The sequence below is a fragment of the Ranitomeya variabilis genome, chromosome 5, assembly GCF_051348905.1.
Source record: "Ranitomeya variabilis isolate aRanVar5 chromosome 5, aRanVar5.hap1, whole genome shotgun sequence".
Classification (NCBI taxonomy): domain Eukaryota; kingdom Metazoa; phylum Chordata; class Amphibia; order Anura; family Dendrobatidae; genus Ranitomeya; species Ranitomeya variabilis.
In genome coordinates this window covers 631,478,911-631,501,498 of record NC_135236.1, presented here as the reverse complement: position 1 = coordinate 631,501,498, position 22,588 = coordinate 631,478,911, and the positions used below count along the sequence as shown (strand labels likewise).

At 49.4% G+C, this 22,588-nt stretch overlaps 7 protein-coding genes across 7 annotated transcripts in view; 6 read left to right on the top strand and 1 right to left on the bottom strand.

Moving 5' to 3' along the window:
• The window catches only part of LOC143773949 (histone H1.01-like), a 208,196-nt gene extending 204,117 nt beyond the window's left edge, over positions 1-4,079 (top strand). Inside the window, exon 2 of the mRNA XM_077261252.1 lies at positions 3,424-4,079. Within this exon, the coding sequence (XP_077117367.1) occupies positions 3,435-4,079 (645 nt within the window). The 5' untranslated portion in view covers positions 3,424-3,434. The remainder of the gene's footprint in view (positions 1-3,423) is intronic.
• A 1,101-nt stretch (positions 4,080-5,180) lies between these two features.
• LOC143775132 (histone H3) lies at positions 5,181-5,591 on the top strand. The gene has a single exon (XM_077262976.1). It carries the CDS (start codon positions 5,181-5,183, stop codon positions 5,589-5,591), a length of 411 nt encoding a protein of 136 aa, XP_077119091.1.
• A 3,139-nt stretch (positions 5,592-8,730) lies between these two features.
• On the top strand, positions 8,731-9,074 carry LOC143773937 (histone H4). The gene has a single exon (XM_077261238.1). The coding sequence runs from the start codon at positions 8,732-8,734 to the stop codon at positions 9,041-9,043; it is 312 nt and encodes a 103-aa protein (XP_077117353.1). The 5' UTR covers position 8,731; the 3' UTR covers positions 9,044-9,074.
• A 2,515-nt stretch (positions 9,075-11,589) lies between these two features.
• Positions 11,590-22,588, top strand: part of LOC143773936 (histone H1.01-like) — a 213,435-nt gene continuing 202,436 nt past the window's right edge. The window contains exon 1 of the mRNA XM_077261237.1: positions 11,590-11,721. The gene's annotated coding sequence lies outside the window, so the exon portion shown is untranslated. The remainder of the gene's footprint in view (positions 11,722-22,588) is intronic.
• Positions 12,583-13,029, top strand: LOC143773934 (histone H2B 1.1-like). The gene has a single exon (XM_077261236.1). It carries the CDS (start codon positions 12,598-12,600, stop codon positions 12,973-12,975), a length of 378 nt encoding a protein of 125 aa, XP_077117351.1. The 5' UTR covers positions 12,583-12,597; the 3' UTR covers positions 12,976-13,029.
• LOC143773933 (histone H4) lies at positions 16,061-16,960 on the top strand. Its single transcript, XM_077261235.1, has one exon. It carries the CDS (start codon positions 16,600-16,602, stop codon positions 16,909-16,911), a length of 312 nt encoding a protein of 103 aa, XP_077117350.1. The 5' UTR covers positions 16,061-16,599; the 3' UTR covers positions 16,912-16,960.
• Positions 20,014-20,521, bottom strand: LOC143773932 (histone H2A type 1). The gene has a single exon (XM_077261234.1). It carries the CDS (start codon positions 20,458-20,460, stop codon positions 20,068-20,070), a length of 393 nt encoding a protein of 130 aa, XP_077117349.1. The 5' UTR covers positions 20,461-20,521; the 3' UTR covers positions 20,014-20,067.

Below are 22,588 nucleotides of genomic sequence, written 5' to 3'. Positions count from 1 at the left end.
GGGACACATCTCCCCATCTCCGGCAGTAACAACCACTGACAGCACGGAGGCCACGGATCCCCGGGGAGACTTCATCCTCTTAGGAGCCTCGTCCTGATGCTTCCTTCACTGTTGAATCTAAACATGCAGATCATTGCGGAAGATGCCTACACTGCGCTGACAATGACGCCCGACATCCATTATCCATTACTCGGAGAACCCAGCGCCAAAATAAGAGGCAGGACTTATTCAAATCTTTGAAAATGGGCTGTTTGCCCACTTTGATGCCAGTGCTGATGCCCAAAACCCATTTGGGCCAGGGTAACAGGACCTTTGTTTGATGCAGGGCATCACTATCTATGGATTCTAAGTGTGAGATCAGCGGCCCAAAGTCATATAACCCCTTAAAAACATCAGCTACTTATTCAAATATGTGACAATCAGCTGTTTGCCCACTTTGACGCCAGTTCTGGCGGCCAGAACCCATTTGGGCAAGGCTGGAGGTGCCTGGTTTTGATGTGGGGTTCCATATGTCTGCAGTGTGACATCAGTGGCCTACAGTCATTTAACCCTTTCTTCAACGCTCTTTGGTGCCCATATTTGTGCTAGTTTTATTGTTTTTTTGTAGCTGTTTTTAAGTGTATACACATCAGCGAACCTCCGTGCATTGCATGCTATTATTGTGACGCTTATTTGTTGTTGCTAAACCTATAAAAACAGAAAATAAAAATTTGCCGAATAAGAAACCAACTTCAGATCCGAATAAGGAATAAGAAAACAACTTCAGCCTTGTCCCCGACATCCATCACTCGGAGAACCCAGCGCCAACATAAGAGGCAGTCTGTTAGAAGTTCCTTATCATTGTAGGACTTCCCACAGACCCAGCAGGACATGTTGGTCATAAATAGTGATGGACGAGCAGTCCTTACTAATATCCGGGGCAGTGGGTCCTCTGCTGCCAATGATCCTGTCAGTAGTGTTGAGCGATACCTTCCGATTGGATTGGATCGGATCGGATTGGATCGGACGATATTCGAAAAATATCTGATATGGCCGATACCCGATACCAATGCAAGTCAATGGGAGCAAAATATCGGAATTAAAATAAACCCTTTATTTCCTTGTAGGTTCATTTTACAAGAAGGAAAACAACTAAGAATAATGTAGAATGTATTGGGGGAGGTGGAGGAGACATTAAAGGCATAGAGGTTTAGCCCAATCAAATAGAATAGCAGGAATTTTATTTTTTTAAGACGTTCGGAGTTACAAAGATATTGACTATGTTAAGATTTTCGTTATTTTGTCAGATATTGATGTTTCACTACTTCCATGCCCTTCACCTTCTTTTTTACTTCTCCCACACTTTCTTCATCATCCTCAGCAGCAGCATCTTTGACATCAAGTTCTTCTTCACCTTATTCATCTTCTTCTTCATCTTCTACCTATTATTTTTTTTTGTTACATTCTTCATATTCTTTTTATTAAACTATTAATCTGGTCCGCGGTTCCGGGTAAAGTCCTCTGGTGCTGTGTGTATGGGCGGATGGTTCTGTTACAACTTTTGGTTTTGAAATCCCCGCTTTGTGGCTTCAGCGTCTTCCTGCCGCTCTTGGTGTCAGGACTGGCGGCTATAGGGCGATGTTTGTGTGCAATGATGGCTTGTTCTAGAGTGCCTCAAATGTATCTGTGGTTTTCCAGATAAGGAAGCAATATTCACTGGATAGCAAATATGTAGTTCGGCAAAGCTGTGGGTTCCCGGTCAAAGGAGGGGGGAGCCGCATTATTCAGACTCTGGGATATGCGTGTGATCTGGGACTAGGGTTTTTTTTGTTTGTTTTTTTTTTCAGATATCTTGACCTAAAAAGACTAACCTGTTTTTCCAAGCAGATCCCTCTGCAGCTCTAATAAGGGGGCAAGTCCAGGCGTTTTGTAAATCTGTTAAAATGTCTAGAAACCTAAGATCGTGCTATTATTTGGCGCTGATTAGTATCAGGCTCTGCGTCTCTGCAGGGTACAATATCCCCTGTACAGCTGCCTGTAGTATCGGTCACAGCCTGGGACGTGTCTTCTATACTATCCCCGATCCACCTGTTTGGGGAAAGACAGCTGGAAGGACAGGACCCGGTGTTATCAGCGGGGTAGTAGAGCTGCCCCTACCGGAATACCAGCGATCGCCGCTACAGCATAATAATCTGACGGGCAAAGAACAGAAATTGAGCGGGAAATTCAAAATCACCAACGGATCTGTAATCAATCAGCCAACGAGCGAGAGACATCCGTGTGCTGATCCCCACTACACACTTGCTTTACAGAAGCGGCGACTTCCCCCACCTGAGTCCCGGCAGCGTCACATCAGGCTCCTGCCAGAACGTAGGAGACTTGTCTTAGTCGGGCTGTGATAGGATCAGCGCGGACACCACAGGGAATCTGCATAGGATAATAAGCGGGTGAGTGAGGAGCCTCCTCCTGTGTAGATGGAGCGGAGGAGAAGCTCTGGCAGGGATTAACCCCTCCCCCGCCAGCCTGTAATTGCCGATTTAGGCTATGTGCACACGTCAGGATTTTGTCAGGATTTTTCATCAGGATTTGTAGCCAAAACCAGGAGTGGAACAATTAGAGGAAAAGTATAGTAGAAACATATGCTCCACTTCTGCATTTATCACCAACTCCTGGTTTTGGCTACAAAACCTGATGAAAAATCCTGACAAAATCCTGACGTGTGCACATACCCTTAGGGTCGCTCGCAGAACTCAGCGTCAGAAGAATGATCTGCAGATGGCTGGAAATGAGCCCTTATTGGGGGAGGACTTTGTGCAGTGATTGGGACAGATAATGGCTATTTCCCCATAGATCCAGGAAGCGGCTAGTCAGCTGTGCCAGGACTGTAAACCCTGCAGCTTGGAAGGCTGTGCATTCGGTGAGATGTTTTGTAATAGCCGCACCCAGTGTTCAATGAGGAGCCGGCTTCCCTCAGGAGCTTTGTCCCCTGTATAAACTGTACTTATCCCTCATGTGTGTACTTGTCCCCTCAGAGGTGTATGATCAGGGCCATCACATTGTCACTTCGGAGCGGCATGATCAGTGCCACCATTTTGTCCCCACAGAGCTGTATGATCAGTGCTGCTAAGTGATCTCGTTATCTGCCACACCTTGAATCGCTAAGAACGAGCAGCTTCTCCCCAAATCAGCGGTGCCAACTCCAAAAGCTAAAGAGGAGGGAGCAGTCAGGGCCCCAGTGTGTGTCGCAAGTAAGACAAGTCTCAGGCTGTGACAAGTACCGATAATCCAGGCAGCGGCATAGGGGGATCTCGTACCCTGCATATACACAAGCTCATCCTCCATCCATCTACTGATGTGGAACACGTGCCCCCCAATACTCTGCACATACGGGGTACAGTGTCTCCTGTCTCAGCGTTTTCCTAACAGGAGATATTTGTGTTCTAGTTCCGCAGCACATGATGGCAGAGACCGCGCCAGCCGCCGCTCCTCTTCCCGCAGATCCGGCCGCCAAATCCAAGAAGCAGCCGAAGAAATCCGCCGCCAAGAAAAGCAATAAACCCTCTGGCCCCAGCGTCTCCGAGCTGATCGTCAAAGCCGTGTCCGCCTCTAAGGAGCGCAGCGGGGTGTCTCTGGCCGCCCTGAAGAAAGCTCTGTCTGCCGGAGGGTACGATGTAGAGAAGAACAACAGCCGCCTGAAGCTGGCCGTCAAGTCTCTGGTCACCAAGGGCGCCCTCCTCCAGGTGAAGGGCAGCGGCGCCTCCGGGTCCTTCAAGCTGAACAAAAAGCAGGAGACTAAGGACAAAGTGGCCAAGAAGAAGTCAGCAGCTGCGGCCAAGCCCAAGAAACCAGCTGCTGCCAAGAAAGCCGCCAAATCCCCGAAGAAGCCCAAGAAGGCTCCGACCGCGGCCAAGAAGAGTCCGAAAAAGGCCAAGAAGCCCGCAGCTGCCAAGAAAGCGGCCAAGAGCCCCAAGAAGCCGAAAACCGCTCCCAAGCCCAAGAAGGTGACGAAGAGTCCGGCTAAAAAGGCGGCCAAACCCAAAGCTGCCAAGAGTCCGGCTAAGAAGGCTGCGAAAGCCAAGAAGCCGGCGGCTAAGAAATAAGCTGCAGCCACTGTTCTGTTACCACAAAGGCTCTTTTCAGAGCCACCACCCTCTCCTCAGCAGAGCTGTATGATCAGTGCCACCACCCTGTCCTCAGCAGAGCTGTATGATCAGAGCCACCACCCTGTCCCCGCAGAGTTGTATGAACATTACCACCACCTTGTCCTCAGCAGAGCAGTATGATCAGTGCCACCACCCTGTCCCCGCAGAGCTGTATGATCAGAGCCACCACCTTGTCCTCAGCAGAGCAGTATGATAAGTGCCACCACCCTGTCCCCGCAGAGCTGTATGATCAGTGCCACCACCCTGTCCTCAGCAGAGCTGTATGATCAGTGCCACCACCCTGTCCTCAGCAGAGCAGTATGATAAGTGCCACCACCTTGTCCTCAGCAGAGCAGTATGATCAGTGCCACCACCCTGTCCCCGCAGAGCTGTATGATCAGAGCCACCACCTTGTCCTCAGCAGAGCTGTATGATCAGTGCCACCACCCTGTCCCCGCAGAGCTGTATGATCAGTGCCACCACCCTGTCCTCAGCAGAGCTGTATGATCAGTGCCACCACCGCAGAGTTATATGATCAGTGCCACCACCCTGTCGCCGCACAGCTGTATGATCAGTGCCTACAGGTGACAATTCTGTGTAATTAATGGACGGAAGGGGGCGATGTGCAGCAGAAATCACAACACTGACATCATCCTAATAAATTGTCACCACTTGTAACCCGCATCTTAGTAATAGGGGTGTGAGGTGATTCCTCCGATGTGAGTGTTGGAGCCTCAGTGACTGATTACAGAGGAGCCACTGTACAGCTCCGGGCACTGGGAATCTAGAGCCGGAGCTTCTGCTGTAGAAGCCGCCTGGAGATTTGATGTGATCCTGTGTGTTTCGAGCAGTGGGGAATATCTGAAGTGTGAATCAAGCTGAGCCTTCTGTGCAGGGATTGGTCGCGGACATCACTCGTTATTGGCTGCTCACTTTCTACCAAATAACCAATGGTGTGCAGGGGGCGTGTCCACATGAAGCGTGAATAGGAGCAGAGGAGTATAAATACCCTGCTCCCGCCGCTCCCCTCATCACTCCTGTTCTCTTCTATACAGAGCTATGGCCAGAACTAAGCAGACCGCCCGTAAATCCACCGGAGGGAAAGCTCCCCGCAAGCAGCTGGCCACTAAGGCCGCCAGAAAGAGCGCTCCCGCCACTGGTGGAGTGAAGAAGCCGCACAGATACCGGCCAGGAACAGTCGCTCTCCGTGAGATCCGCCGTTACCAGAAGTCCACCGAGCTGCTGATCCGTAAGCTTCCCTTCCAGCGCCTGGTGAGAGAGATCGCCCAGGACTTCAAGACCGACCTGCGCTTCCAGAGCTCGGCCGTCATGGCCCTTCAGGAGGCCAGCGAGGCTTATCTGGTGGGGCTGTTCGAGGACACAAATCTGTGCGCGATCCACGCTAAGAGGGTCACCATCATGCCCAAAGACATCCAGCTGGCCCGCCGGATCCGTGGGGAGAGAGCTTAGATCTGTCCTCCACACCTGACTGTACCACAAAGGCTCTTTTCAGAGCCACTAAATCCTCCCTCAAGACGAGCTCATTCCTAACATCTTATTCTGCCAATTATAGGTCACTTGTCCTTACTAATATCCAGGGCACTGGGTCCTCTGCTGCCAATGATCCTGTCAGTAATGAGTGGATGGAGAGGGGCTCCTCACCTGTCAGTGCCTTGATGCCGAAGTGCTGAGTGATCTCGTTATCTGCCACACCATGAATCAATAAGAACGAGCAGCTTCTCCCGAAATCAGCGGTGCCAACTCCAAGAGTTAAAGAGGAGGGAACAGTCAGGGCCCCGGTGTCTGTCGGGAGTAAGACAAGTCTCAGGCTGTGACAAGAACCGATAATCCAGGCAGCGGCATGGGGGGATCTCTCACCTGCATATACACAGCCTGATCCAGTCCTCCATCACAGGATTTTAGGGTTACATTTGAAAGCGCCCCAACTCCTCACTCACGGCTCTTCCTACAGCTGCAGGGGATCAGTTCTTCATGTTCCCGGCATTAGTGACATTGTTGAGATAATTGGAGTCATCATTACTAGCGGCAGAGTTATGGCAGCATAGTCCTGTATTTCTCCAGCCAATACTTCCTCCCAGCACATCATGGGTGACATTGCTGTGGTTGGGCCCTGGTGACAGTTACATTGCCAGTGTCAGGCACCTTACCGCTGTCCATATGCTTCCGCTGCTTCCTCTTTTCTGCAATACATGGTGGAACATTTCCTATCTCGGACCTCCTGCCTGTAGCTGACAAATGTCTCTATACCCAGTAGGAGAGGAGCAGACAGCACTGCGCATGTGCGGCTATAAATACCGCTGCGCTGGTGATATTGCCATCAATAGTTTCATCCTCACCTGCCTAGACAAGGTGGTGGCATTAATCATGCAGCTCTGTAGGGTCAAGGTGGTGGCACTGATTTTACAGCTCTGCGGGGGTAAGTTGGTAGAACTGATCATACAGCTCTGCGTGTACAAGGTGGTTGCACTGATAAATAATCCAAATACATACTGATAGGGAATTTAGATTGTGAGCCCCCATCGGGGACAGCGATGATAATGTGTGCAAACTGTAAAGCGCTGCGGAAAATGTTAGCGCTATATAAAAATAAACATTATTATTATTATTATTATTATTATTATAATACTAATCTGCTGGGACAAGTTGGTTATAGTGATCATATAGCTCTGCATGGACAGGGTGGTGACACTGATCATGCCGCTCCGAAGTGACAATGTGATGGCCCTGATCATACACCTCTGAGGGGACAAGTACACACATGAGGGATAAGTACAGTTTATACAGGGGACAAAGCTACTGAGACAAGCCGACTCCTCACAGAATACTGGGTGCGGCTTCTACTAAACATCTCATTGAATTCACAGCATTCCAAGCTGCAGGGTTTACAGTCCTGGGCCAGCTGACTAGCCGCTTCCTGGATCTATGGGGAAATAGCCATTATCTGTCCCAATCACTGCACAAAGTCATCCCCCAATAAGGGCTCATTTCCAGCCATCTGCAGATTATTCTTCTGACGCTGAGTTCTGTGAGCGACCCTAAATCTGCAATTACAGGCTGGCGGGGGAGGGGTTAATCCCTGCCAGAGCTTCTCCTCCGCTCCATCTACACAGGAGGAGGCTCCTCACTCACCCGATTATTGTCCTATGCAGATTCCCTGTGGTGGCGCTGATCCTATCACAGCCCGACTAAGACCTACGTTCTGCCAGGAGCCTGATGTGACGCTGCCGGGTCTCGGGAGGGGGAAGTCGCCGCTTCTGTAAAGCCAGTGTGTAGTGGGGATCAGCGCACACACGGCCACTAAGGAGTTAAATGGAGGCGGATATTCCTGTATGTGGTAGTGGTCTGCTCCTGCGGATGTCTCTCGCTGGTTGCCTGACTACAGATTCCTTCCACAAACGAGCTGAGTCCTGAACGGTCCGGTTTCTGCACGTATTCTCCGTATACGGATCGCGGCCATAGGTAACAGACGGTGGTTGCTGTGTCCCATATTGTAGGTGATTAACGATATTCCCGTGACCGCTTAGCGCATTCTCTATTCTCACCCAGTTCTAAAATGTGCGACAGCTATTACATAACTGACGTTTTATAAGGAAGGGGTAAAGTGTGTACAGTGCCCAGCCCGGGTCTGTGGTGGTGGAGGCGCGGTTTCTGTACAGGGCAGACGTAAATGAGGGGATCTGTAGGAGCACGGTCACTAAGGAGTTAATAAAGTAACAATAAGTGGTGATTGGTCGGTTCCTGAGCTCGGTTCTTTATGCTGATGTTTCGTGGTCATTTGCCTATCCGTTGGTGGATTTCAATTCCCCGCTCAGTCGCTGCTCGCTCTCCGAGGGATCATAACCGATCACAATCAGCTGCCGCACGCGCTGGGTCCTAGTGCCGCCTATTCCAGCCTTGCGGCTTGTTCTGATCGGAGATCTCTGTGCTTAGTTTCTTTACCTCACTTGTCCCCCAGATCGCTGATGGCGCGTTATGTGAATCTATTCTGCCTGACATTGATCGGAGCAGATCCCTCCCAGAGCGCTGCTGTGGTGCTACAGATCACAATTGTGGTGGGTGGATCGTTATGTAATTATAGTATATTTGAGTATCCCCATGTTCTTCTGGGTTGGCGCCGCCCGGGGACTGGCTACATGCAGCTCACTGCTCTGTAGTGACCGGTAATGGCCGCCATTCGTGTACTGATGAGTGACTGCCCGGAAGCAGATGAGTTTTCTGGAGATCATTGCCCCTAAAATATATATATATTTTATTCAACTTTCAAACATTTGGCAGAAGCTGAAAAATACCAACAGGAGACTACAATGAAAGGAAAAATCAAAATAGCCAACAGATCTAGCAGCGGCGCCGATGAGTAGAAGAATAGAGACGCGGGACAGAAAAAAAAAGGCAGAACAATAAGCGGGAAATTCAAAATCTGCAACCGTTCTGTGTTCAACCAATCAGGGACAAAAGGGAGGAGCTAAATACTAGAAATCACGCCCCGGGAGTGCGTCTTCTCTGCTGTTCTCGCTCTGGTCCGCTCACTCTCTACATAAAGGAAGGACTCTGCACTGATCAGTCATCGTTTTCTGCTGACTGCGTGCAAGATGTCTGGTCGCGGTAAAGGAGGGAAAGGTCTCGGGAAGGGCGGCGCCAAGCGGCACAGGAAGGTGCTCCGTGATAACATCCAGGGCATCACCAAGCCTGCCATCCGCCGTCTCGCCCGCAGAGGAGGCGTCAAGCGCATCTCCGGCCTCATCTATGAAGAGACTCGCGGAGTCCTGAAAGTCTTTCTGGAGAACGTGATCCGTGACGCCGTCACCTACACCGAGCACGCCAAGAGGAAGACCGTCACCGCTATGGACGTGGTGTACGCGCTCAAGCGCCAGGGCCGCACTCTCTACGGCTTCGGAGGTTAAGTGTGTTCTCTTCTTTATCCCGACACCCCAAAGGCTCTTATCAGAGCCGCCCACATCTTGCATGAAAGACTACAATACCTGCTCCTGGAATAGAAGCATTAATGTGATCGGACTTTGGATTTGCAGCAGAACATGCGGAAGCCTCAATCTGCTCTCGGTCACTGGCTCTGTCACGTTTACTATGTAAGTCCGAAGTGTATTCGGCGCTATGGAGGATATTCACTGACGGTATGCAGCGCTATATCGGGGTATACTGGTGTAACTACTGATGGATGATTGGCCGCCACATCCCTCACGCACTGGGTCCTAGTGCCGCCTGATTCCTGTGTTCTGCTGTTGGAGGCAGATAGGCTGTTGACGCTTTCATTGCTCTGCTGCATTTTCAGCTTGATCTCTTCCTTTCTGATAGTTTTAATTAACTCTTTCCTCCACAGACCGCTTGCCGTCAGTCACTGCTCGTTATACCCGTCTCTATTTTATGAAGATTTGTTGTCCGATTTTGTTTTTATAACCCACATATATATGTATACTAAATATATCCGGAGCTTGTGTTATATTATAGAGAGCGGATACTGCTCCGGGGAATCAGACCCCTGTTGGGGTGGAAATCGGTCGTTGATCACTGAACACTAGCAGATCGCTCGATCTGACACCGCTTTGTGAGAAGACAAAACAGCGCGACGTGTGGGAACGTCATATCAATAATCTAGAAATCCGCCCTAAAACTCGCCGGGAGTCACCGGAACACTTCAGGATGACCCTTTTAGTGTTCGCTGATGTTTGAAGGCTCCGATACAGCACAATGAACTGTAACCAACCGTCTCCTGAACATCCGACAGGAGCTCTGAAGGAGAAAATGGTGGAAAATCGGCGACAAAACGCAGAGAGCTCCGATCACAAGGATGAACGGCTGGAAAAGTCAGTGAGCAACGAAAGCGTTAACAGCTCATGTCCGCCGCTTACCAGAAGAACAATAATGTGGAAGGGGCGCTAGGACCCAGCGCTCTGAGAGGACACGGATCCGCAGGAGGCAGCGGAGGAGCAGCTCATGTAATGACGGGGTGGGCGGCTTTGAGAAGGGGCTTTGTCAGTGGTGATTGATACAAGCACTGTGCCGTATGACCCCTATATAGTGATGTGTACCCCATTATGGTGCGCTTTTCCCTGTGCTGTGGGTTTCATTGTTTAAGCAGAAGCAACAGATGACACCAGAGGCCGTGTTCTGTCTGCGCCCTATCCGTGTATTGTCCTGGTTCCGCCTGTCTATGTGATTGTACTTTTATATATGGAATTATGTTTCCATTTTTTTTACAATTACTGCATTTTTCATCAAGTAGAGAAAAAAAATGAATTCCACTGATATAAAAAAAACAAGCAAAGACACGGGGAGTTTCCTAGACCCCCGACTGCCATGGCAACCACTGTCATCGGCGACATCTTCCTTATGCTCTGCTGCCCCCTCCTCTGGCAGGAAGGTCCTTTATAAATAAGAAATCAGGGTCTGGAGAGGACAGAGGGGTCTGAGAAAGGGGGTCTGTAGGAGAGGACAGAGGGGTCTGGAAAAGGAGGTAGAGTAGGACAGAGGCTTTTTTGGGAAGAAAGGGATGGAGAGTCTAGGGGAGTAAAATAGCTGTGACTGCAGAACAGGAGGTCTGGAGAATGAAGGAAACGGACTATGTCTTTATTTACCATATATCTATAGGATTAGTAATGGATACTTATGTATCCATTACTTCTTCCTCTGTAAAGAGAAGGATCCGGAAAAGTCTGTAATCTCCACCGACCACAAAGGTCTCAGGTTATGAACACACCGGACAGATCACAGGATTTGGATAATGCAAATTAAGTCTCTGTATCCATGAAACGAAACAGAAGCATGGCTGAGCCCCAGGTCTTGTATCACAGAATTCCGATACTGCTCCCCTAATCAAGAAATCTACAGGCTCCTGTATGGGCCAGAAACTACCAATAATCGCTCAACACAAGCAGATTTCCCGATATGGTCCATCCTGGGACCACGCGTTATGTGAAGACAGAAAAAGCCACTGAGCGGGAACTGCCAACTTGTAACCAACATTAGCCCCTCCCCTGCCTCTGCTGATTGGCTGAGCACAGAACTGTTAGGGAGTTTGAATTTCCCGCTCGTCGTCGTCTCCGCAGCTTCTAAATGTCATTATGTAACTTCTTCCTCTGTAAAGAGAAGGATCCGGAATAGTCTGTAATCTCCACCGAGCACAAAGGTCTCAGGTTATTTGGAGAATCATGAATTAAACCCAATCATGTTTTACCAGATGACTGAGTCCCCAAAATATCAGATCTGGGGAGCAAAGGGTTAAATAACAGACGCCACTGATCACAGCAACTCGCTCAGAGCTGTAGAGGAGCTCAGCCCCGGATCTCACCATCACCCTCCTCAGCATTTAGCCCTCACCTCTATTGCGCAAACTGCTATTTATCCCGTCGCTAGTAGAGACCCGGGCTGTGCAGCCGCAGACACGGCGGGAAGACTGGAGAGGACAGATGCACTGACAACGCCCGGTGTCGGGTCGGACGATCCGCTCCTGTATGATGATCCCCCACTGGAGTCTTTGATTAGTGGCGCAGTATCTGCAGAAGCGGCGCTGGACACAGCGGGGAGCCGGTACACGGACTGATCGGTGGCCGCATCCTCCTCGCAGGTGATTTGTTGCTTCGGAAATTCCCGCTCCGTTACTTACGGTTCTCACCAGTTGGGGAAATGTCGCAGCGATCAGTCCTGGGCTCTGAACAGACAATCTGGTCAGCTGAGAGAGAGATCCGGGTGAGGAGCACAGGGGAGAGGCCGAGATCCGATCACTGCTCCTCTGCTTCTTGCAATAGGTGGCGTCCTCCGATCACTTGCGACAGTGAGAACATCAGTGAGAGAATCGCACCGACCCGATAGCAATAAAGGCAACCAAATGAGTCCCTGTATATCACCACACTAGCAATAAAGTCACAAACGACCAAGGTAAAAGCTCCTATATGGAAGAATGCAGCACTAAACGGGGGTATACAACACTATGCATGGGTAAAAACGATACATGGGGGGTTCCAGCGCTCTATTGAGGGTATGTAGTACAACATGGTGTTTGTAGCTCTATAAGAGGAGTATATAGCACATATGGACGGAGGGTTTACAGTGCAATATGCGATACACAATATTACGTGTAAGGTATACAGCACTATTTGAGGATATAAAGCACCATGTGGAGTTTATACAGCGAAATACAGAGCTGTACAGCACTATATGAGGGTATACATTGCTATATTAACATACAGCGCAGTATATGGGGATTAACAACAGCACAATCTGGGGGCGCGGCCATGGAGAGGAGATTTATTTATGGAATAACCAATGAACTGCAGAGGGCGGAGCTTCTGTTGTTGATATTGGTCACCTGATTTTTCTCACCCAATAGCACAGCGATCTGATATCAGTGCTCATTTGCATGGGCCGGCTATAAATTCCGCTGCTCTGTGAGAGTCAGAATCATTTTCATTCTCACTTGTGACAAGAACTATTTGCGTTTATTATGGCTGATCCCAAGTCTGCTCCAGCCCCCAAGAAGGGCTCCAAGAAAGCCGTGACCAAGACCCAGAAGAAGGACGGCAAGAAGCGGAGGAAGAGCAGGAAGGAGAGCTACGCCATCTACGTGTACAAGGTGCTGAAGCAGGTCCACCCCGACACCGGCATCTCCTCCAAAGCCATGGGCATCATGAACTCCTTCGTCAACGACATTTTCGAGCGCATCGCAGGGGAAGCCTCCCGCCTGGCTCACTACAACAAGCGCTCCACCATCACCTCCCGGGAGATCCAGACCGCCGTGCGCCTGCTGCTGCCCGGAGAGCTGGCCAAGCACGCCGTGTCCGAGGGCACCAAGGCCGTCACCAAGTACACCAGCGCCAAGTGATCTGCTCCTCCCCCTGCTCCGCCATCACCCCAAAGGCTCTTCTAAGAGCCACCACCCCGCCTACATGAGAGCTGTGACTGCTGATGTGTCCTGTCTCCCCGAGGTGTCTGATCGCACCGCCCGGGGCTCTGCGTCTAGTGACGGGAAAGAGCAGGTGAAGCAACAGATGTGATTAAATGGTGGAGGGAGGAGGGAAAACCTTGTCAGTATGAGCAATACTCTGGTTATTTCTCTGTAAGTTGCTCTGTGCAGTCGCTTCTAGTCAGATAATTCAGTTTTGTTATTGATTCTCTTGTTTCTCAATAACAGGAGACCTTTGTGGTCGGTGGAGTTGATATAGAGACTTTCTCTATTCTTCTCTTTATAGAGGAAGATTTGACGTCATTACATTTAGAAGCAGCGGGAAATACAAACCCTCTAACCGTTCTGTATTCAGCCAATCAGAAGCGGGAGGGAGGAGCTAATGTTGCCACTGGTAACACGTTCGCTGCTCCCGCTCAGTGGCTGATGCCTTGTGCTGTTCTTTGTCTCCATATAACACGTGGTCACGGGACGGACCGATATCGGGAAATCTGGTTGTGTAGAGCGATCATTGGTCGCTTACTTCCCATACAGGAGTCTGCAGATTTTCCAGATTAGGGGCGCCACATCCGCTTCGGTTCTCGTTCATAGCTATAGAGAATGAATCCGCGTTATCCTAATGCTGTGATGTGCCCGTGTCTGACCTGGAGACCATCAGTATCGTGGAGGACGACATGCTGGCCAGAGACGATTCAGGAAAGACCGACGTTGCGTATTCCTGCAGATCTCACCCTGTCTCCTCATTTCCGGATCCGTTCTACAGCTACGGGCAGGAGGTCTGTGATAGGAAATGTCCCATCATGTATTGCAGAAAAGAGAGGAAGCAGCGGAAGCATATGTACCTGTGCTATGATCTTATGTCTCCTGTGCCTTGGTGACTTTTCTATTAGAACGCTCTTGTGTTATTTTCATCGATGAACAAGACAAACAAATGTGCAGAACGACGGATGATAACACCTAACACTAACTCATAACCCTGGTCCGCGGTGCTGGGTGACGTCCTCTGATGCTGTGTATGGGCGGATGGTTCTGTTGCAGCTTTTGGTTACTGAATTCCAGGTTTGTGTTTTCAGTTTCTTCCTGCAGCTCGTGGTGTCAGGAGTCCTAGTGGCTATATCTGATATATGATCTGGGACTAGGGTTTTTTTTCCGATATCTTGACCTAGAACGACTTTCTTGGGTTTCTCAAGCAGATCTCTCTACATCTCTTATAAGGGGGCAAGTCCAGGCGTTTAAAAAATCTATGTTAAGATGTCATCTAGACACCGAAGAACCTGCTCTTATTGGGGGCTGATTAGTATCGGGATCAGCGTCTCTGCAGGGTACAATATCGCCTGTACAGCTGCCTGTAATATCGGTCCCAGCCTGGGACGTGTCTTCTAGACTCTCCCCTCTGATTTTCCTCCCCCTCTTTCCATACTGGAGCCCGCACCGCGGACTTCGGGTGATGCGGTCTGTTCTCATTGATCTATAACAAAGTAAACCGATCTCTGGGGGGTATATCCGCACTGTGCCCCCAAAAGACCCCTCCACGCACACAGTACACACCCTGGTGTGCTGTGGTTACTACAAAGCAGAAATCCAAGTCCTGCCGTGAGATGAATGTTCTGCTACATATTTTTAAACTGATCAGATTCGTGTGGATTTCAGGGGGCAGATAATATTCACAGGGAATGTGGCGGTATGAGGCAGTTGGACGCCCTGTGTACCGGGTGCGTAGACTCCTATGTGATGACCACGTCCTGGACACTAATGTTTCGGATGGATGGCGCCTCTGAAGGTTATTATAACTTCACCGGAATAATGGCGACAGATCCCCGTGTTTGGGGGTAGACAGCTGGAAGGACAGGACCCGGTGTTATCAGCGGGGTAGTAGAGCTGCCCCCACCTGTATACACAGCGATCACCGCTACAGCAGAGGGACCGGTAATAATCTGACGACAAAGAACAGAGATTGAGCGGGAAATTCAAAACCACCAACGGACCTGTAATCAGCCAATGAGGGAGAGACATCCGCAGGCGCCGACCATTACCAGATACAGGAATATCCGCCTCCATTTAACTCCTTGGGACAGATGATTGCTATTTCCCAATGTTTCCAGGAAGCGGCTAGTCAGCTGTGCCAGGACTGTAAACCCTGCAGCTTGGAAGGCTGTGAATTCAGTGAGATGTCTCGATAGTAGCCGCACCCAGTGTTCTATGAAGAGCCGGCTTCGGCTCAGGAGCTTTGTCCCCTGTATAAACTGCACTTATCCCTCGTGTGTGACCTCAGTAACATGACGCCGGATCATTCACATCACGCCATGAATCTCTGCTCTGTGGTGACCGCAGTAATGTGGAGCACGGATAGTGTATAGTTAACTCTAAATACCGCCTGGCGCCGCTGTGTTAGCAGACACTAGTGTGAACGGTCCCTAGATCAGCGGTGCGGCTCTTCGGAGGAGAATGTGGGTGGCTCTTAGAAGAGCCTTTGTGTGTGTGGACAGAGGAGATCGGCAGCAGCGCTCACTTGCTTAGTAGTGCGGTGAGCTGACAACCCTGGGCATTGGTGATTAGTCTGCTTCCAATCTGGGGGAACAGAGGCAGGTAATAATCCGACATCCATCTAACAGCGACTGAGCGGGAGAGTCATAGCGAATAACCGATCCTTCAACTGCAAATGACCGAGAATCATCGGCCCAAAGCGCCAACCAATACCCAATAAGTGTTTCCTCCTCCATTTAACACCTTAGTGCCCGTGTTTGTGCAGATTCCCGCTCCACTTTCCCTACCCCAGGCCGCAGCGCTCACACCAGGCTCCTATGGAATATATGAGGCTTGTCGGAGTCTGGTCGGATCGGAGCGGTTACAGCGGGGAGTCAGTATAGGATATTAGGTGATATTAGGTGAGTGAGGAGCCTTCTGCAGGTGCAGATGGGTTGTTGTATTATCACAAAGGCTCATCACCTATTGTCCGGCAGAGCTGTGTGATCAAAGCTCTATTTTGAAGGATGCATCACAACATGGAGTTCTATATGGAAGGCACGTGGGGAATAACGCATTACAGGGAGACACAACACAATCCGGGCATGTACAGCGCTATATAGGGGACCATAGAGATTTACATGAAATGAACTGTTATTAGCTCCGCCCCCCGCTGTCTATATGCCGGTGTGAGATCCCCTGTGCGGCTGCCTGTAATATCAGCAGTGGTCACAGCCTGGGCCGTGTCCGTTATAGCCTCCTGCCATATACGGGGGCCCTGTCTGCTCCCCTCTCTTTGTGCTGCCCTTTTATCTATAGACTGTATCTGGGATAATTCTCATCACGGGGGAAGAAGTTACATTATATTACAAGCTGGAAACTGAACAATGAGCGGGAAATTCAAGCTCACTAACAGTTCTGATTTGAGCCAATCAGCAGGGGAGGGAGGAGCTAATGTAGACTCTATAAGCCCCGCCCTGGGTAACGTCATATCCGCTGTCCTCTCACGTGTCCACCATCCCCTATATAAAGGAGGAGTCGGTGCTGATCAGTCATTACTTTCTGCTAACTGAGTAGAAGATGTCTGGTCGCGGCAAAGGAGGGAAAGGTCTCGGGAAGGGCGGCGCCAAGCGGCACAGGAAGGTGCTCCGTGATAACATCCAGGGCATCACCAAGCCTGCCATCCGCCGTCTCGCCCGCAGAGGAGGCGTCAAGCGCATCTCCGGCCTCATCTATGAAGAGACTCGCGGAGTCCTGAAAGTCTTCCTGGAGAATGTGATCCGTGACGCCGTCACCTACACCGAGCACGCCAAGAGGAAGACCGTCACCGCCATGGACGTGGTGTACGCGCTCAAGCGCCAGGGCCGCACTCTCTACGGCTTCGGAGGTTAACTGTGATCTCTTCTATCCTGACAACCCAAAGGCTCTTTTCAGAGCCGCCCACATCTTCTAAGTGAGAGGCTAGTTTCCTATTCCTGCGCTCTGGTTCCGGGGTTTTTATGTATTGTTGAGCGGCACGGTGGCTCGGGGGTTAACACTGCAGCCTTTCAGCGCTGGAGTCTGTTCTTTGTCTTTCTGTAACACGTACTTTCAGGACGGATAGATATCGGAAATGTGTTTGCGTCCTGCGATCAATGGTCCTTACGTTCCATACAGGAGTCTAATAGACAATAGACATATCCAGGTCCGGGCACCCCATAAGATCGTATCAGGAAACTTAAAAAAAAAAAAAAAAAAAAACAACCTCAAAAACTGCATAACGAGTCAAGAGCCCCGAAGGGGTTTTATGGCAGAATACAGCACTATATAGAGGTCGGGTTTACTGCAATATCTTGTGCGATATTCACAGCATCATCTTGGCGGATACAGCACAATATGGGGGTATGTGGCGCTATAAGCGTGGTATACAGCATTACATGGGTGTATACAGTGTTTTATGGCAGAATACAACATTTTGTGGGAAAAATACAACAGTATTTGAATTGAGCGTGTACAGCAGTGTAGAGGGCAGATGCAGCCATACAGAGGGTTACATGGCGCCAGGTGGAGATTATATAGCACTTTTTGGCCATCCACATAGCTAGATGGGATGTATAGATCACCATATGGAGGGTGCCGTGCAGTATATGGAGATACCCGGTACTATATGGAGATATACAGCAATTAGGGAGCGCACACAGCACTATATCAGGATTATACAGCTCTGTATGGTGGTATGGAGCACTATCTGGATACAAGAGATGTTGCAGTATATTCAGGAATACCAGACTATATTGTGGGTAATTAGCGCTATATAGAGGTATACAGTACTACTTGATTGGCATAAAAAAAATGGGTGTATGGAACGGTAATTGGCTATATGCAGCGCTATGTTGAATATGGAGTATTTGGAAATATACAGCATTTACAGCAATATATGGAGTGCCCACATCCCTTTCTGGAGAGTAGACAGCACTATATGGAGGTATACAGCAGTATATGTACGCATCAGCACTATGTTGGATTCATCACTGTACCGAGGCTGTATAGCGTTTACTGCAATGTATGGAAATATATATGACTATATAGAGGATACACATCACTAATCGGAGGTATAAGGTGCTGTGGGTGTTCAACCTTATTTATAGATTATACAGGTTTATGTGGAAGACACGCAGCATTACACAAGTATTCAGGAGTAAATGGGGAGTATGCAGCATATGTGGTCTTTGTTGTGCACCCACTGTGCCAATAACTAAAAGAGGATTATACCCACAATGCCAAGCATTAATAGAGGATTGTTACCACTGTGCCAGGAACACATAGAGAATTACACGCACTGTGCCAAGCACTAATGGAGGATTATACCCACTGTGCCAAGAACGATGATTTTAACCACTGTGCCAAGCACTGATAGAGGATTGTACCCACTGTGTCAAAAACTAAAAGAGGATTATACCCACTGTGCGGAGTACTAATAATGGATTACACGCACTGTGCCAAGAACTAATAGAGGATTATACTCACTGTGCCAAGCATTTATAGAGGATTGTACCCACTGTGCTAAGAACTAATAGAGGATTGTACCCACTGTGCCAAGAACTAATAGAGAGTGACATATTTCCAGACATGAATCTCACGTTGTTATTAATGGAGAACAAAATGTCTCCTTCCTCCACGAAGCAGAGGCGCCGAAATGAGGTTTTTTTTTTTTTTTTTAAACTTCTTTTTAGCATAATAAAGAGAGGCGGGAAAAAAACACAGATTGAGCGGTAAATTCAAATCATCAATTGTTCCGCGTTCAACCAATTAGAGAGTAAGGGGCACTGTGCTTGTGTGACTGCCACTGCAGGCTTCACACGCTGTACATTGAGGTATTAAGACGTTCAATCTGTTTTCTGGACTTAGTTGATGCTGTTCTCATTCTAAAATCGAGAACAGAAATCTACCCGGAGTGTAAGGGGATGTATCCGCACTGGGCCGTACATAGAGGTTTCTTCATAGTCACCCTGTTTTGCTGCTGATACTACAGAGCAGAAATCCAAGTCCTGATGTGAAGTAAAGGAGATTTTGATATTTATATTTTCCTGCACAGATTCGTGTGGGTTGTAGGAAGGCTGCGAATAGTGAAAGGGAATGTGGTTGGATTGATAAATGGACTCGGCATGTAGACTCCTAAATGACCGCGTCCTGGGCACTAAACTCTGGTATGGATGGCTGCCTCTAATAAAATCATCGATCCCATATACAAGTATACATAACAGGTCGTGTCCGCGAACTATAAGCGGCTCCGGTGTCGAGTCCGCGTGTTTTCGGGCACATGTCGGCTGATCTAATTTATTTAGTGGGTGAATTAGGAGCCTCCTGGTGCTTCCTACACTGCTGAATCTACACATGCAGATCATTGCGGAAGATGCCTACACTGCGCTGACAGCGACCCCCGACATCCATTATCCGCCACTCGGAGGAGAACCCAGTGCCAAAATAAGAGGTTCTTCAACTCTCTTTGGTGCCCATATTTGTGCCACTTTTTATTTTTTCTCTTTTTTTTTTTTTTTTTTTTGTAGCAGTTTTAAGTGTATTCACATCAGCGCACCTCCCTGCATTGCATGTTATTATTGTGATGCTTATTTGTTGTTAAACCTATAAAAAAAACATTGCCGAGTAAGAAAACAACAAAACAACTTCAGACTCGTTGGTCAGAACCCTTAGTGAGGCTACTAATCTGATAAACCGGCTTCCCCACTAATGCTGGTAAGAGCTCGCTGCCTCGTTCCCCGCCATCTCCTGTGTAAGCCGCACACTCTGCAGCGTATGTTATAGAATACTGTGGAAATCGCAAACTGCTGCGATGTCACCCGGAGTAACATGTGGCAGGAAGAACATTACGCCTCTGCCCTGTGGTGACCGCAGTACAGATCGTGTATAGTTGTATCTATATACCGCGGGGGCACATGTGTTAGCGGACACTAGTGCAGACCATCGGCCGATATCAGCTCTTATGAGAACATGTGGGTGGCTCTTAGAAGAGCCTTTGGGTGTGTGGACAGGGAAGATCGGCAGCAGCGCTCACTTGCTCTTGCTCGCCTTGCTGCTCTCGGTCTTCTTGGGCAGCAGCACGGCCTGGATGTTGGGCAGGACGCCCCCCTGGGCGATGGTCACCCCACCCAGCAGCCTGTTCAGCTCCTCGTCATTGCGCACCGCCAGCTGCAGGTGTCGGGGGATGATGCGGGTCTTCTTGTTGTCCCGGGCAGCATTGCCGGCCAATTCCAGGATCTCAGCGGTCAGATACTCCAGCACAGCGGCCAGATAGACCGGAGCGCCGGCGCCCACCCTCTCGGCGTAGTTGCCCTTGCGGAGAAGCCTGTGCACACGGCCGACTGGGAACTGCAGTCCTGCCCGGGATGAGCGGGTCTTGGCCTTAGCGCGGACCTTTCCTCCTTGTTTGCCGCGTCCAGACATGGAGACGATAATGTCAGAAAATTGTGTGGAGACAAGACCGTGTTCGCTGGTTTCTATAGGCTGATGCCCCGCCTTCCTACCCTGTCATAGGACGGATCTGAATCTGCCAATAGAGAAGAGAATTGAGGAGCCACCAATGAGCTACAGAGGGCGGAGCTAATAGTTCATTTCATGTAAATCTCTATGTCCCACTATATAGCGCTGTACATGCCCGGATTGTGTTGTGTCCCCCTGTAATGCTTTGTTCCCCACATACTGCTCTGTCCCTTCCATATAGAACTCCATGTAGTGATGCATCTTCAAAATAAAGCTTTGATCACACAGCTCTGCCGGACAATAGGTGATGGCTCTAACAAGAGCCTTTGTGATAATACAACAACCCATCTGCACGTGCAGGAGGCTCCTCACTCACTTAATATCCTATACTGACTCCCTGCAGTGTCTGCTCCGATCCGACCAGACTCAGACAAGCCTCATATATTCCATAGGATCCTGGGGTGGGGGACGTCACCGCTTCTGTGCAGCGCTGAGGAAACCGTGTACATGTGGAGCGGGAATCTGCACAAACACGGGCACTGAGGTGTTAAATGGAGGAGGAAACACTTATTGGGCATTGATTGGCGCTTTGGGCCGATGATTCTCGGTCATTTGCAGTTGAAGGATCGGTTGTTCGCTATGATTCTCCCGCTCAGTCGCTGTTAGATGGATGTCGGGTTATTACCTGCCTCTGTTCCCCCAGATTGGAAGCAGACTAATCACCAATGCCCAGGGTCGTCAGCTCACCGCACTATTACTCTCACCATCCCTTGCCGGCTCAGCAGTACAACCCTCTCAGCAATCCCCTACACCCGGGCTGCTGATGGATAAAGCCGGTCACATCCCTGCACACAGCCGGACATTGGCTCCTCAGGAGGCGGCAGCTTCTTTATGGCCCGGGTATTACTGAGGTAATGTAGGATCATGTTTTCACAGACCTCCTGCCTTTAGTTGTGGAGCTCATCTCTACCTAGATTGCAGGAATAAAGTAGTAAAGTAGATGAATCAGTCTGCCCCGAAATGTCGCTTCTAGGACGTTTCCCTGTCAGTATATCGCCCACAATACTGATTGTAATAAAGTGCCGGGAAATGTAATGCAGCCGTCTCCGGGTCAGACACACGGGGCACATCTCGGGCAGTACCAACCACTGAGAACACGGAGGCCACTGGTCCCCGGGGAGACTTCATCTTCTTAGTCAGATCTATGACCGGAGCTCTCTGCACTTCGCAGTGATTTTATGCCATTATATTAACCCTTTGCTTTTCAGAACAGTGATGGCACCTGAGCAGGAATTTATACAGATGTGCACAGTTTCTGTGACGAGGAGGTTATCGCTAGTTCCTTATGTCCAGCGTCATGTCTACACATCACTACTACCCTGATCACCTGTCTGCTCTTCCCAGGACTCTTCCTGTTCTACAACCTCCCTGCAGATAGGATATTGGGAGACATTCTGGCGGCTGCCGAGGAGTTGTGTTACCGGGAGTACTGCGCTCTCAGCAATCCGACAATCCTCCTGCCGGAAGCAGCCGGGGACTGGGGGAGAAGATCGAGGAGAGTGCGTGATCGGGCTAAATGTCACTTACAGGACGAGTCCCTGGCCAGTATATCGCATGCCTATAACGCTGATTGAGATGCAATGTTCTGACGGAAAAAATAAATAAAAAATAAACGAGATTTCTTAATATTTTACTCCTCTAGACTCTCCATCCTTTTCTTCCCAAAAAGCCTCTGACCTACTCTACGACCTCCTTTCTCAGACCCATCTGTCCTCTCCAGACCCTGATTTCTTATTTATAAAGGACCTTCCTGGCAGAGGAGGGGGCAGCAGAGCATAAGGAAGATGTCGCCGATGACAGTGATTGCCATGGCAGTCGGGGGTCTAGGAAACTACCCGTGTCCCCACTGTGTATTTGCTTGTTTTTTTTATATCAGTGGAGTTCATTTTTTTTTTCCTCTACTTGATGAAAAATGCAGTAATTGTAAAAAAAAATGTTTTACATCGCTTATTTATGAAACCGAGTCCATGATCCCCGGGCCTTTTTCAGAAAGATAATGCTACTACCCTAATCTGTGAAATGCAATGATGGC